Source organism: Mytilus trossulus, chromosome 9 (genome assembly GCF_036588685.1).
Source record: "Mytilus trossulus isolate FHL-02 chromosome 9, PNRI_Mtr1.1.1.hap1, whole genome shotgun sequence".
NCBI classification, from domain to species: domain Eukaryota; kingdom Metazoa; phylum Mollusca; class Bivalvia; order Mytilida; family Mytilidae; genus Mytilus; species Mytilus trossulus.
Window position 1 is genome coordinate 68,073,022 of NC_086381.1, and position 13,580 is coordinate 68,086,601.

The 13,580-nt window shown below is 32.0% G+C and overlaps 1 protein-coding gene across 1 annotated transcript; it reads left to right on the plus strand.

Moving 5' to 3' along the window:
* Positions 1–811: 811 nt before the first annotated feature.
* LOC134684170 (uncharacterized) lies at positions 812–13,351 on the plus strand. The gene is made up of 6 exons (XM_063543443.1): positions 812–905; positions 6,424–6,461; positions 9,693–9,875; positions 11,467–11,571; positions 12,147–12,261; positions 13,174–13,351. The coding sequence occupies exons 2-6, from the start codon at positions 6,449–6,451 to the stop codon at positions 13,265–13,267; spliced, it is 510 nt and encodes a 169-aa protein (XP_063399513.1). The 5' UTR covers positions 812–905; positions 6,424–6,448; the 3' UTR covers positions 13,268–13,351.
* The last annotated feature ends 229 nt before the right edge of the window (positions 13,352–13,580 follow it).

The window sequence follows — 13,580 nt, forward strand, 5'->3', positions numbered from 1 at the left end:
GTTTTTCATCGTTTTCTTTGATGTTAATAACAAAAAGAAAGAAGGACATTTTTTTTTATTTTGTAAAACTTCATCCGTTGTAAATGATGTAAAAGAATATATAGGATTACCAGTAGTGCTATTTATTCCAAGCTCTTTTGTGAGACATTGCAAATAATGGGTTTTCATACAAAGAGAATAATATCAGAGGCTTTATCAGCTGGACCAACGACATATTTGTCATGCAAAAGGATAAAACATCCACAACCTCCGGGTTACACACCCTTGTGATGATAGTACATCGTAATTTATGAAAGTAGTTTTACAATAGTCTGAAACTTTACAGATTAGGAGGTACTTTATAACCAAATGAATGTAAATGTCGATATATGATATCTGTGTCATCCATGCAGGTAACAAATAGTTTCGCGATAACTGCTAATGTCATTTACACTTTAGTAGCTGTGCCAATGATGTTAAACAATTTAAGAAATGTTTGGGATCATTTGGAATTATTAAACTTGTTGGAATTTTTTTCAACAAAACATGAAAATATTTTTTTTCGTTAATAGTAGATTCAAAGTCAATATTTAGTTTTTATGTCCCAATAAATCAGACTGAACATAAACTTCATTTACTTTCACGGGGGTATACATCTAATTCTTCTTCGTCTATTTTCTAACATTTTTGTCGAAAACAAAGAGAAGCTAATCCATTACTTTGAGCAGCACGTTTGTCCTCCTTAAGTAAAGTGGTTTATTTAAATTTGCCTTCGAGGCATGTCTACAAATGAATTATCTGACCACACTGCATTGATGGATTGGTTGCTATAAAAGTCTGTATTATATAAACGTGTTTGTTGTAGCGGCAGTCAAACCATTATCCCGATTGTTTTCAAGTTTTGGACAAGATATACAAAATTGAAGGTAGGAATCAAATTTAGACTTATATTCTTATAAAACCTTTAAACTTATGTTAGTAAAGTAATCTATGTTATAAGTTTTATAAATTGATAGAAATTTGAGTTTCTTCTTTATCTTAATTCAATTAATTAGTGCATGATAGTCAAACTTTATATTAATCTGGTTGTTTGTTTAATTATAGTCGCCGTAAGGTAAAATTAACACCAGGTAAAATTGTCACACAGGATTATGTGAAGGTCATGATTATACAGTGCAAACACAATTACAGGTAGGACAGTAGTGTTTTTGGGAAAAAAAATTCATTCAACTAATTGAAAAACGTAATCTCGAGTGAACGCGGCTGGCAATTACATCTATTTCGACATAAACATTATAAAACACGGTGCCAATTTTACACGAAGGCGACTATAGACTACTTCAAATAATCTAGACATCAATGATTTCTTGCTAGTTGGTATTTTGTGTAAATGTGAGTAACATTAGTTGCCAGATATTCAAAACATATCATATTATTTCCTTTGTGTGCCTTGCTTCATTAAGTTCGAATTACATAATTTCTGTTCACTAAATAAATGAAATAGATTTAAAAATTTACTTTTTGTAATTATCATATGTCTTCAATTGGAATCGAACCCCTCCTTGAAATCTATTATATGTGGCTTACATCAACACATTGACGAAACCTTTCAACTACTAATGGTTTACAATTTAGATGTCTATTGTATATATATCTATTAAATGAACACATATAACGGACCTTCATATCAAACAAACGGACAAACATCAATTCCTCTCTCCAAAAAGTTGCCATCCTAAACACTGCTCCCGTGGTATCTCATTCAGTCAGGCATTACGAATCAAGAGAATATGCTCTAATGAAAACACGAAAGATGCTAGACTTGGACAACTTCGTAAACATCTAGTTGTTCGATGATACAATAACAACATCATTGATAGCGCTTTCGAAGAGCAAACAAAACTAGTCGCCAAGAACTTCTTGAGTACAAAGATAAGAATAAAGCAGCTAACAGAACACCCCTTGTACTCACTTACCATCCTGATTTTAAAAATGTGTCATCCATTGTTCAGAAGCATTGGAAAATTATAGAAAATGATTTAAATCTAAAAAAAAGTATTTTCATCACCACCAGTCATGGCCTTTAGAAGACCTAAAAACATCCGTGACAAATTAGTGACTTCTGTATTAGCAAAGCAGCCTTCTCCATCGCCCGGTTGCTATAAACAATGTGGTGGAAGGAATTGTTTGTGTTGTAAAGCTGCCAATACAAGCAGTTCTTTCATCAGTTCCGTTACTAAACAAAATTATTCCATCTACTCAAATTCCAACTGTAAAACGGAGAATTCAATTTCTATATTAACATGTGACACTTGTGGCATTCAGTATGTGGGAGAAACAATGGACAAATTTAATATTCGGCTTAATAACCATCGTTCATCGTACAAAACCAACAAAAACTGTCCTCTCACAAGACATCTTCGTTCAACGAAACATCCTTTTGAAAATGTCACCTTCCAAATTATAGAAGTCAACACTGAGTGGGACACCACGACGAGAAGGAGAAGAGAAAACTTTTGGATCCACCAACTCCACACTTTAGAACCTGATGGTCTTAACGAAAAAGACGAGAAAAGATACAGGAAAGATAAAGAATAATTTAAAAAACAAAGCATCGTCCTTTTTATCCCGTAATATCGGCCAATGGACGTTGCTAATTTCAACTACCAATTATGTATTTTTAAGGCAGCTAAATCCAAGAGCAACATATACATGGAACTGCATTTTTTTTTTATATTCAAGGCAGCTCAAGCCAAATTCAACATAGACATTGAGCTGCAAAATTTTCTTATTTTCAAGGCAGCTAAGTTCAACATATACATTGAGCTGCAAAAGTTTCTTATCATCTACATCCCATTTCACCTGGATAGATGCACGCTTGATAAAGCTAGTTGGTCTAGCGAAATATTGCGTTTATTTCATCATTTTGTAAATATTTTAAACATTCTTATATTTACATACTAAATAGTGTGTTAAAATTACATTGTTAGGCAATCTATTAAATGAACACGTGATGTATATCGGTAATAAAAACCTCGATACAATAGTTTCAGTTGAAGAGACAAGGAATAAACATTGATTCCGGTCTCATGATTTCTTTATCAGGAATCAATGCTTATCCATTGTATGTATAAAACCGAAACCTCTCACAGTCGCATATAATTCATCTTTAGACATGAACTAGTACAATTATTGTCAACAAGGTAATTCAATTTTTTTCAGTGCTTTTTTGTTTATTATGACAATGGCATTGTCCAAACGGAATATTGGGTAATCCCCTATTTTCTTCTCAAGTATTTAACAAAGGACCCTATTGCTTGTTACTTCTTTATTTTTCCAATTTTTATGTAAGAGATTTATATTTAGACATGATTTGAGGTATAATATAAAAAAAAACAGAATGTGGTATAATTGCCAATAAGAAATCTTCACCAGAAACCAAATGACATTGGAGTTAACAAGCTCTGATATAAAGGTTTTAATTTTGATATTAATGTTTGATACCCCTAGAGGTTCGATTTCTTAATGCAGTTGTTTCATAAACCACGCATCTTTTGGGGCGATATATATTATTCATAGATATTATGTTTTGTTTATTTACTGGTTCACATATATGATTTCTGTCTCATCTCATAGAGACAGAACTTGGGAATGTTATCAGTATAAAAACACATGAATAGCGGCGAAATTGGTTTCTGAGGAAGACAACCAACAGTAAAGGGAGGGGTAATACTGAATTTACGTATAAGTTTAAACTCTTAAACGTTCGGAGCATAGACATATTGAAAATATGCCACAAAGCCTTGTGATATAACCTTTGAATAAAATAGTAGCGCATATCAACTTTCAATTATAGGATATATACTTTTATGAAACTTCATAGTTAAGGTGGAACAGTTTTAGTCGTAAAGGGAGTTCCAATGAGAAACTGCATTGTCTATATTAACAGAAGTGAAACCTATAGGCTAACACCATTTTGCTCTAGAATAACATTCTTACATCTTCGTAACAATAATTGAATCTCATACTGGCCTTACAAATATTTTTTTAAAAATGAGGTTTTTTTTACAAGTAATTTCATTAATAAATTGATATTCTGTTATAGAAACGTTTAACATGACAGTATCATATGAACAATATTTGTATACTAAAATACTGGGTTTGTGACGAACGGTGCCTTCATTTATAAGAGTGTTCTTACAGCGCCTATTATATTGTCGTTATATTACAAATATGGCATACCGATTTCAATGTGCATACAGCGTGTTGGAACAGTAAATTTTATATTGCACATATTTTCAGCTAATGTAATGTATGCTATATTTGAAACAAAAATCAAAATGAAAAAAATTACAATATAAGCCCTGTTCAACAATTCCTGAGAAATTTGCAAATCCAGTTTTAACATTGACTTGAGTAACTTCAAAATTGTAAATTTATAAAACAAAAATTTAATCATACACGTTTTTGTCTGTTGATTATATTTTATCATCGGAGACTATCAATGAACCACAGCTGCACAAATAAAGTTGAAGTAGTAAACTATGTAAAGACTTCTAACCAAGCCTTTAAACAGACTTATTCAGAAGAGATATAGTTACGATAATGTTGTCAGGTCATAAAAGATGGCATATTTTGGCTTTAATATTGATTCACATATACGGTCTTTGCATCGGAAGTAAACACATGTATTCTAAAACCAGTTGTTGGCATGATACGTGTTATGTAAACGTTCTACTCATATATGATATGACAGTTTGATACTAAACCCCTAACATGAGGGATTGTGATTGATTTTCATAAGATGAAGACATAATCTTTCAATCTGTTTAATTGAGGTCTGGAGCTGGCATGTCAGTAAAAAGTAAAATCACAAAAATACTGAACTCCGCGGAAAATTCAAAACGGAAAGTCCTTAATTAAATGGCAAAATCAAAAGCTCAAAGACATAAAATGAATGGATAACAACTGCCATATTCCTGACTTGGTACAGGCATTTTCTTATGTAGAAATAAACTCATCATAGATACCAGGAAATTTTAAATTTACGTCAGACGCGCGTTTCGTCTAAAAAAAGACTCATCAGTAACGCTCGAATCAAAAAATGTTAAAAAGGCCAAATAAAGTACGAAGTTGAAGAGCAACGGGGACCAAAATTCCTAAAAGTTTTGCCAAAACAGCTAAGGTAATCTATTCCTGGCGTAGAAAAACCTTAGTATTTCAAAAATTCAAAGTTTTGTAAACAGTTAATTTATAATTATGAACATATCAATGATAACTGATGTCAACATAGAGGTGCTGACTACTGGGCTGGTGAAACCTTCGGGGAATTAAAACTCCACCAGCAGTGGCATCGACCCAGTGGTTGGATTGAAAATAGTGGATTAAACCTGGTTTTGTAGCTAGCTAAACCTCTCACTTGTATGAAAGTCTCATCAAATTCCATTATATTGACAACGATGCGTAAACAAAATAAACAGACATAATAGATCAAAAAGTCAAAAATAACTGCTAGTAGTCCTTTGTTAATTTATATATCATTGTCATTTTGCTTGGTTTCTTTTGTTACCTTTTCTGACATCGGGCTCGGACTTCTTTTAAACTGAGTTTAACTATGTGTTTCTTTATTCTACATTGGCTTGAGGTATAGGGGAAGGGTTGATATCTCACAAAACATGTTCAACTCCGCCGCAATTTTGCGCCTGGCCCAAGTCAGGAGTCTCTGGCCTTTGTTAGTCTTGTATGTTTTTTTTTAAATTTCAGTTCATTTATATGTTTTAGAGTTTAGTATGACGTCCATTTTCACTGAAATAGTACACATTTTCATTAAGAAGCCAGGTTAGGCCCACCTCCGACTGCAGGATTTCCTCGCTGCGTTGAAGACCCATTGCTTGCCTTCGGCTGTTATTTGCTCTTTTGGGTAGGTTGTTGTCTCTTTGACATCTTACCCATTTCCATGTTCCCAGTTCAGCAGTTGTCGTTTGTAGATGTGGTATATAAGTGTTTCTCGTTTTTCGTTTTCCTGTTTGAATGGTTTTATACTAGCCATTTTTGGGCCCTTTATAGCTTGCTGTTCGGTGTGAGCAAATTTAAACGAATTAAGACGAAATATAAAAAAGAGATATTCAAACCCATAAGTCGAAAACAAACTGACAATGTCGTATTTAATACAGAAAACAAACTGTGACAATGTCGTATTTAATACAGAAAACAAACTGTGACAATGTCGTATTTAATACCGGAAACAAACTGACAATGTCGTATTTAATACCGAAAACAAACTGACAATGTCGTATTTAATACCGAAAACAAACTGACAATGTCGTATTTAATACAGAAAAACGACAACATGACATCATTCAAAATATTTTAAAATTTCACTGCAAATATAAATCCTCATCATTTTACCAACCTATCAACTAATTTGATTTTTTTGTTTTTCAGACGTTTCCATGTGCCTCAAGTCACAATGAAAGGAACTGGTATCTATGACAATTATTTTTATGTGACAATATTATTATTTTTCTCATATATATTTAAAATTCCTCGTCCCATTTTTAGAATTACTTTTAAAAGTGTCCTGTACCAAGTCAGGAAGATGGCCATTGTTATAATATTGTTCGTTTCTGTTTTCTCTTATTTTTGAGATAAGACGTGGCACGGTACTTGTCTATCCCATATTCATGTATTTGGTTTTGATGTTATATTTGTTATTCTCGTGGTGTATTGTCTGTTGCTTGGTCCGTTCCTGTGTGCTGTTGCGTTTCGGTGTTGTGTCGTTGTTCTCCTCTTATATTTAATGCGTTTCCCTCAGTTTTGGTTTGTTGCCCCGATTTTGTTTTGTGTCCATGGATTTATGAGTTTTGAACAGCGGTATACTACTGTTGCCTTTATTGAACTTTAGTATTAGTAAGGTTCAATTTAGTCAAATTAGCCAATAAACATTGATGATGAACTATTCACTTGCAAGTGAATAATTCGACCTCATTCAATCCGTATTCATCATTGTTCATGTGAACTTCAATTTAACATATTAGCAAGAGATGGATAACGCATGAATCGTGCTTGTTGAGTTATTTAAAGGAAAACAATGTCAACATTGAAAGTGAAACCAAGGTAAATCCTTTGATTAACTGATTCGATCCACAAAATATCATTCTTATACAGGTAAAAAAAATGATTAACATATATTTTCAATCTACAATCTGAAATTAAACAGACCTAGGAAAATCCAAATGCACCAGTTCGTTTCTATTTATATCTATATTTATGTTAATATCGATTATAAGACCATCGGCTTGAAATCGATTATTTTTTTTTAAGTAATAGCCTTATGACGATGATTTATCGCATGTTTTTAAGTATTGGCTGAAACTAACGATGGAAAAAAAGGCAAACATGATCAGCAAAATAAATATATCTAATAGATCAAATGATCGAAATTTACTCAGATTAACTCATCTAAACTTAATGTTTAGTCATAAATTTAAGTCTTTATCAGAAAGACTGATATTTTGATCAGCTACATATGTTATGCAAATAAATCATTAGATTAAAATCGTCATTGTCCCATTTGCAATCATTCCACATATCCTTATTTTATATTCAAATCAGTATCAACCATTTTCCAAAAGTTTCATTAATCCTTGCTATCTTTTAATCATTTTAAGACATTCTTATGAAAAGTAGTTTTCTAAATACCTTTACTAACACACACTTTGATCTGTCCCTCTGGTATCTTTCGCCCCTCTTTGATTATGTTTCTAGTAGTGGAAACTGTTATGTGGCTAACATTTTCCTGTTAATGGATCGTGTTATTAAACTTCTTGTTCTTATGTATTGGTATTGACATTGTGTCTTAACTAACGTGTTTCCTATCTTTCGACGTGAATTCAAAATCCAATTTCAAGATCAACGATTTTTAATTTGTAAAATGCATGATAAGTTCAACGAATTGCTTTATGGTGGGTTAAGTGAGATATTGAATTGCTTTCAGTAAATTTAATATAGCTTCTTGTTATTTGGTAACATTACTCACATGCTTTAGGGTCTTAAATTGAACATGTATATAAGGCAAGATGATTTCAGTAGTACATTATTACTTAAATTACAACTTTGTTACTTAAGGACGGAATATTGAATTAACGTCGAATAATAGATTTTTATAGTTTACAATGGCTTACAAGAGCTACAAAGGTAATGAATAAGAAAAAAACATATCATAAAACTAAATCATTTTGCGCATCAGACAATTTTTTGTACTTCATCTAAAGTTCACAGCGATGATTTGGATTAGGAGCATACATTCCTATCTCACTGTAATTTCAAATCTTATAATTTCGATAAGACTCCTTCAGTTTTATCCAGTTTATTTCGAAGATGAGTCCACTTCAATGTTAAGGTTTTTGTTATTGTTATAATTTTTATATTAGAGAAATTTTATAATTCATGAAACGTTTGCATTCATCGCATGAAAACTCAATTAATATTTAAACAATGATTTAATAGACTTCTTCTATGTGCCATGAACATCAAATGAATATATAAAAATAGAAAGTACTTATATTCATTTTATCAACAGATTAATGTCACCGCTAATCATTATTTGTAAACAAATTAATGCTCAGTATATACGGTATTCCGCTTGCCCTTTCTTTGAAGACTGTTTTTCATATAATATGCTGTAGTCAATAACTATATATTTCACAATTAAGATCTGTGATGCCTAATCTCTTGGTATAACTTTTTCGTATGAGTAACACGAGTGGTGTTCTATCTGTAGCATGATCTGTTTACCCTTGCGGAGCAACTTAGATCACCCCGATTATTGGTTGGATTCCAGTTGCTTGGTTTTATTATTCTATGCTGTGCATGTCCCTTCAGTATTTTTTTGTTGTTTTTGGGATGGCGTTTCTTTGTTAGCTTGTTTTTGACTCGAGTTCGTGCATTATGGTGTCAATTACTGGAAATCTTGCGCCTCTCTTCTACCATTTCAGAATTATGGTACTTGGTGAATCCAAATTCACCACTATGATCTATAGCTTACTTGCAAACTTCGACACTTTATGAAGGAAATGGTGATAGAACATGTAGAACATGGTTCAGGATATCATATCAAATGTGAGATACATACTCCATATGCAAGTCTTGCTGGATTGTAACTACACAGAACAATGTTCTTTTTATCATTAATATCTCTTTTATTATTTACTCAGTTGATGTCTTATACTAGGAAGAGAATCTATAATTAGTTATCAAAGGTAGCAGTCTTATAATTTGATACGTCAGACGCGCGTTTCGTCTACATAAGACTCATCATTAATCTGTTCGACGCTGCTGTATATAAACGACTTAATATAAGTAAACTAGAAGACAACAAGTGCACATTTGGTTCAACCAAAGGAATACCAATTGCCTGCTGATTAATAATATGTCATACAAACAAAAATATTTTGTCAATGTAAAAAGTTACAATCTTGATGTGTATACTAAATATGTGGCAGACATTTTCGAGTCTTTAGAATATCACAGACCAGAAATAATTAACATTCATATTGTTCATTAGTTAGCAGAAATACAGAAATTTACTTGATATAATTTCGATCAATTAACTTTTAACTGCGACGTAACAATATAAAAAATGTATAGTATTTTGTCCATGCTTTATATTAATATTGGTGAAAATATGTTATATCTTTGTTTACAACATACAGGTTTGATACTACTTGTTATTGCTTCCACTGTCCTTGGTTACCAAAATTATGAAAAGACATCGAGACCAATAACATTTAGACAGTATTGTCACGACGGAGATGCCGTTGATCAAATATTTCCTGATCCGTTTCCATTTACATGTAAACCTGGTCCAGGTAAACATGTAGTGTGCAAAACTCATTGTAAGTATAATTATGCTACTTATACAATATATCCTCACTAATATAAACGTTAAAAATACTTTCGACAGTTGAAGTTTTATAGAAGTGAAAATCAAACTAGCGATTTTATCATTTACATAGTATATACGAAGCTGATATACGGCGTATACACTTTTAATCTTAGTATCTATGATGATTTTATTAAATGCATAATCAGGCAGGACGAGAGCATATTGATGCAAAATGAATATGCTTTGTATTAAACCGATACGCTGATCCGGATTTTAAACGTGCTAGTTCACAAGGTAACAGTCCACAGGACGATATGGCAACTCACCGGAGCATTTAATTTTGATTCTGAGCAGACCAGTCTTTGCTCTTACTCCTTAATGATACGTGCTTAGTAGAAAAGAAACTAATGCCAATTTTAACGTTTTTTGTTTGACCCGGTCGAGGTTCGATTTTATTACTATCTATGTTGATTAAATTAATTTTTTTGTGATTTACTACAGATGCGTTTTCTCTTAAAATAAGATGCTTTAATTTTAAAAAATTCAATAGGGAGTAAACATGAAAAAACAATTTTACAGCTTAGAGCATATGTCCCGATTAATAAGTGGTTGAATTTAATTTTATTGATTGATTGGTTTGTCCTAAGTCCATATGAAGTATTTCGCACATTAACATGACGTTAACATATGTACAATACTTACATAAGGCTGGACCTGTTCAAGGATCTATTTGGATGAAAGGCAAAATATAAAGACTGCCACTATCAAAAGTTGGTTATTGGTTAAACACATAAATATAGGCCTGTAACATGTCATCAACGGATCCCTAGATGAGTTGTTACAACAGTCTTTATGTGCAGAGAACGTTGCATTCTCTCTACACAAACACCCAAATTGAGTAAGGGGTTTAGTTCAGTCTAACGAATACCAAAATCGACAACATTTCTTTTTCCCAGTCATCCTTGTGTTTCATCGGTTTGAGGTTTACCATATGTGCATTTAAATTGGCTTCTGAATCAAAGTTAATGAGTAGAGCCAGGAACACAAAAATAAACGGCCATGAAAAGGTGTTTTTTAAATTTTAATTCTCAAACTAAATCTAATGTATACGCATTGATAAATGAATGATATTTTTGTACAATAAGAAAAATATTTATATCTGCTTCATTTCATTTATATTAAGCGCCACTCCTTCCCCATTGACTTTTTTAATGGAAAGCAAAGAAAGAAGTCTATAAAGAATATCTCAAAATTATCAGTCAGTGAAAAAAACTCATCATAGATACCAGGATTCAAATTTTATATTTACGCCAGACGCGCGTTTCGTCTAGGAACCAGCTCTTTTGTGTAAAATGAAAGACCAATTTTCTTACAAGATAACCAATAAAATTAAGGTGACATGACAATTGATAGTGATAATCAGTAAGAAACACAAATAACCACAGGTTTTATAGGAACAAAGAAATAATTGAAATAAAATAAGTTTTACGGACCGAAAACACATTTCCTCTTTTGAAAGAGTGTTTATCCTATCAATGTTTAAATGCCGGATTTTTATTCTGTATAGGTTTTATAAATTTATCTAATCTTTATTTTGGTAGTTTATGATTTTAAAAACACTTTCAAATGTCCTGGATATGGCTATGTAAGTGGATGGGAATATTTAGAAGGATTTGGTGAAAACGTTCGCTGTTGTGAAGATGAAAGTAAGTATATAAAAACCTGACATTGTTGTAGTAAAGTATAACGTATGATTTGTATGCGTTGTTGGTGTAATTGAATGTTTTTTTATTCTATCGAGTTCTAAAAGCGTTGGATATGTACCGCCATTTTTAAAATTAGCTATGATCAATGCTATTACACCCAAATTAGATAAAGAAGAGCATCAATTTCTTAAATCGTACTAAAGTGATTATTTTACGAAGCACACGAATCATCAACATGATCGTCTCATTGACTGATTGATTAATTTGTGCTTAATGCCACTTTCTGCACATTTGGATACTTTGTGACGGTATGTTTAAAATGGTTGAAGAAGCTGGAGTGCCCGGATGGAACCATCATCTCGGCAGATAAACTGACAATTCTAGTCAATAAATATTGAAGTCAAACGCACGCTATAAAAAGTAAAAGGAGATAATAATAGTAATATTTTCAAAAATGAACAAACACCTCTAGCATCTAATTAACAGTACAAAAATGCTCAAAAATATCTTCTGCTCTTATTATGTTTACATGAACAAATAAATATGTGAGCTGTTATAAGTAATATTTTTTGCAGACATAGAGTACACATACAGAGACTGCGATGTACATTTCAACGACGCGACATTATTCGGACGGTCGTATAGAATTAATAAAGGGAAGGTTATCGTTGGTTTTATCAGTAAAGATGGGTTTGTATACTTTTTTCATTTATTTGCGCTTAGTCTGATCTAGATGACGTCACTGCAGTTTTGTTCGCGATATTTCCATTTTATGTGAAGTTTAAATACAAACCTTGGAAGTTCCAAGTTTTGTATACTGGTGGTACTGCGTCTATTCGCTAAAGTCGCGATGATAAATGGCCCGAGTAAAATTGGTGATTCAAACATACAATTGCAGACATACGTACATATATTTTAAATGTTTAATATCGCTTCATTTGAACAAACAGTGCTTTGTAATACTGATTGGTTGATTGTTTATTTTTTTGCTTAACCTCCAATTTAAAACAGTTAATATTTATTCAAAAATATTTTGACATTGATTATTCGTAAATATGTGTCATTGCAAAATTATAACCCTTTCATACATTTCTCAGTTATCACATATTCATTTTTTGACCTCTACATTTTTATTTAAAACTTTGATGTTTAAACAGTAAGTATACAAAAAAAAAAAATCGAAAGATATGAGTTATTGACCCATTAATATTTTACCTTTGCAAAATTGTAACTCATGTATATATAAAAAGGAAAATCACAAAAATACTGAACTTCATTGAAAATTCAAACCGGAAAGTCCCTAATCAATTGGAAAAATCAAAAGCTCAAACAAATCTAACGAATGGAATGTATCAAAAAGGCATCCCTTCAAGTAACACGTCTCTGTATTCCTTGATATATAAAGAGTACCCTTCCCCCTACATGTCATGAAACAAACACAGAAACAAAAGTAATATCAGTTACTTCAAGTATGGCACAGAATGTGAACAGATCAGAATTAAGGATAGTGCAGATAGCTATATATTTATATTCATTCGTGAAATTCGCATTTTTTGTACTTTATTTGTATACTTATTCACAATTTCGTTTATTATGTTACAGAGTTACTTGGAAAAACATAGAGTGTTCATATAGAAAACGTGTAACGGATAGTTGGGGAAAACAAGACTATTCAACATTTTATAAAGGAAAATAGATCAAAGAAGAGGAAGAGGAAAACATGTCAAACTCTAAGTTAACATCATTTACAAAGGCCCCCGGAAATAAAAACCCAAGTATATACGTTGTTCTTACTTTAGTCTTATTTCTACTGTATAGCTCTTTCAAGGTACTGTCTTTGATCATGAACTAATGTAGCTACTGTAAATTTAGAAATGATTGCATGTAATTGTTATCATTGAGATTCAACGACCTCAGCATCAATGCGAGGTTTCATTTTTTCTCCTTCAAGCTATTTGTGTTTTCACTTTGTTAATTTGTCTATAAGGATACAGTTGCACAATTGACTA

Bases quoted from the DNA above. Each gene is read 5' to 3' on its own strand.
- LOC134684170 (XM_063543443.1), top strand. The intron at 9,876-11,466 runs GTAAGTATAATT...TTATTTTGGTAG, and splicing joins TGTAGTGTGCAAAACTCATT to TTTATGATTTTAAAAACACT. The intron at 12,262-13,173 runs GTTTGTATACTT...ATTATGTTACAG, and splicing joins GGTTTTATCAGTAAAGATGG to AGTTACTTGGAAAAACATAG.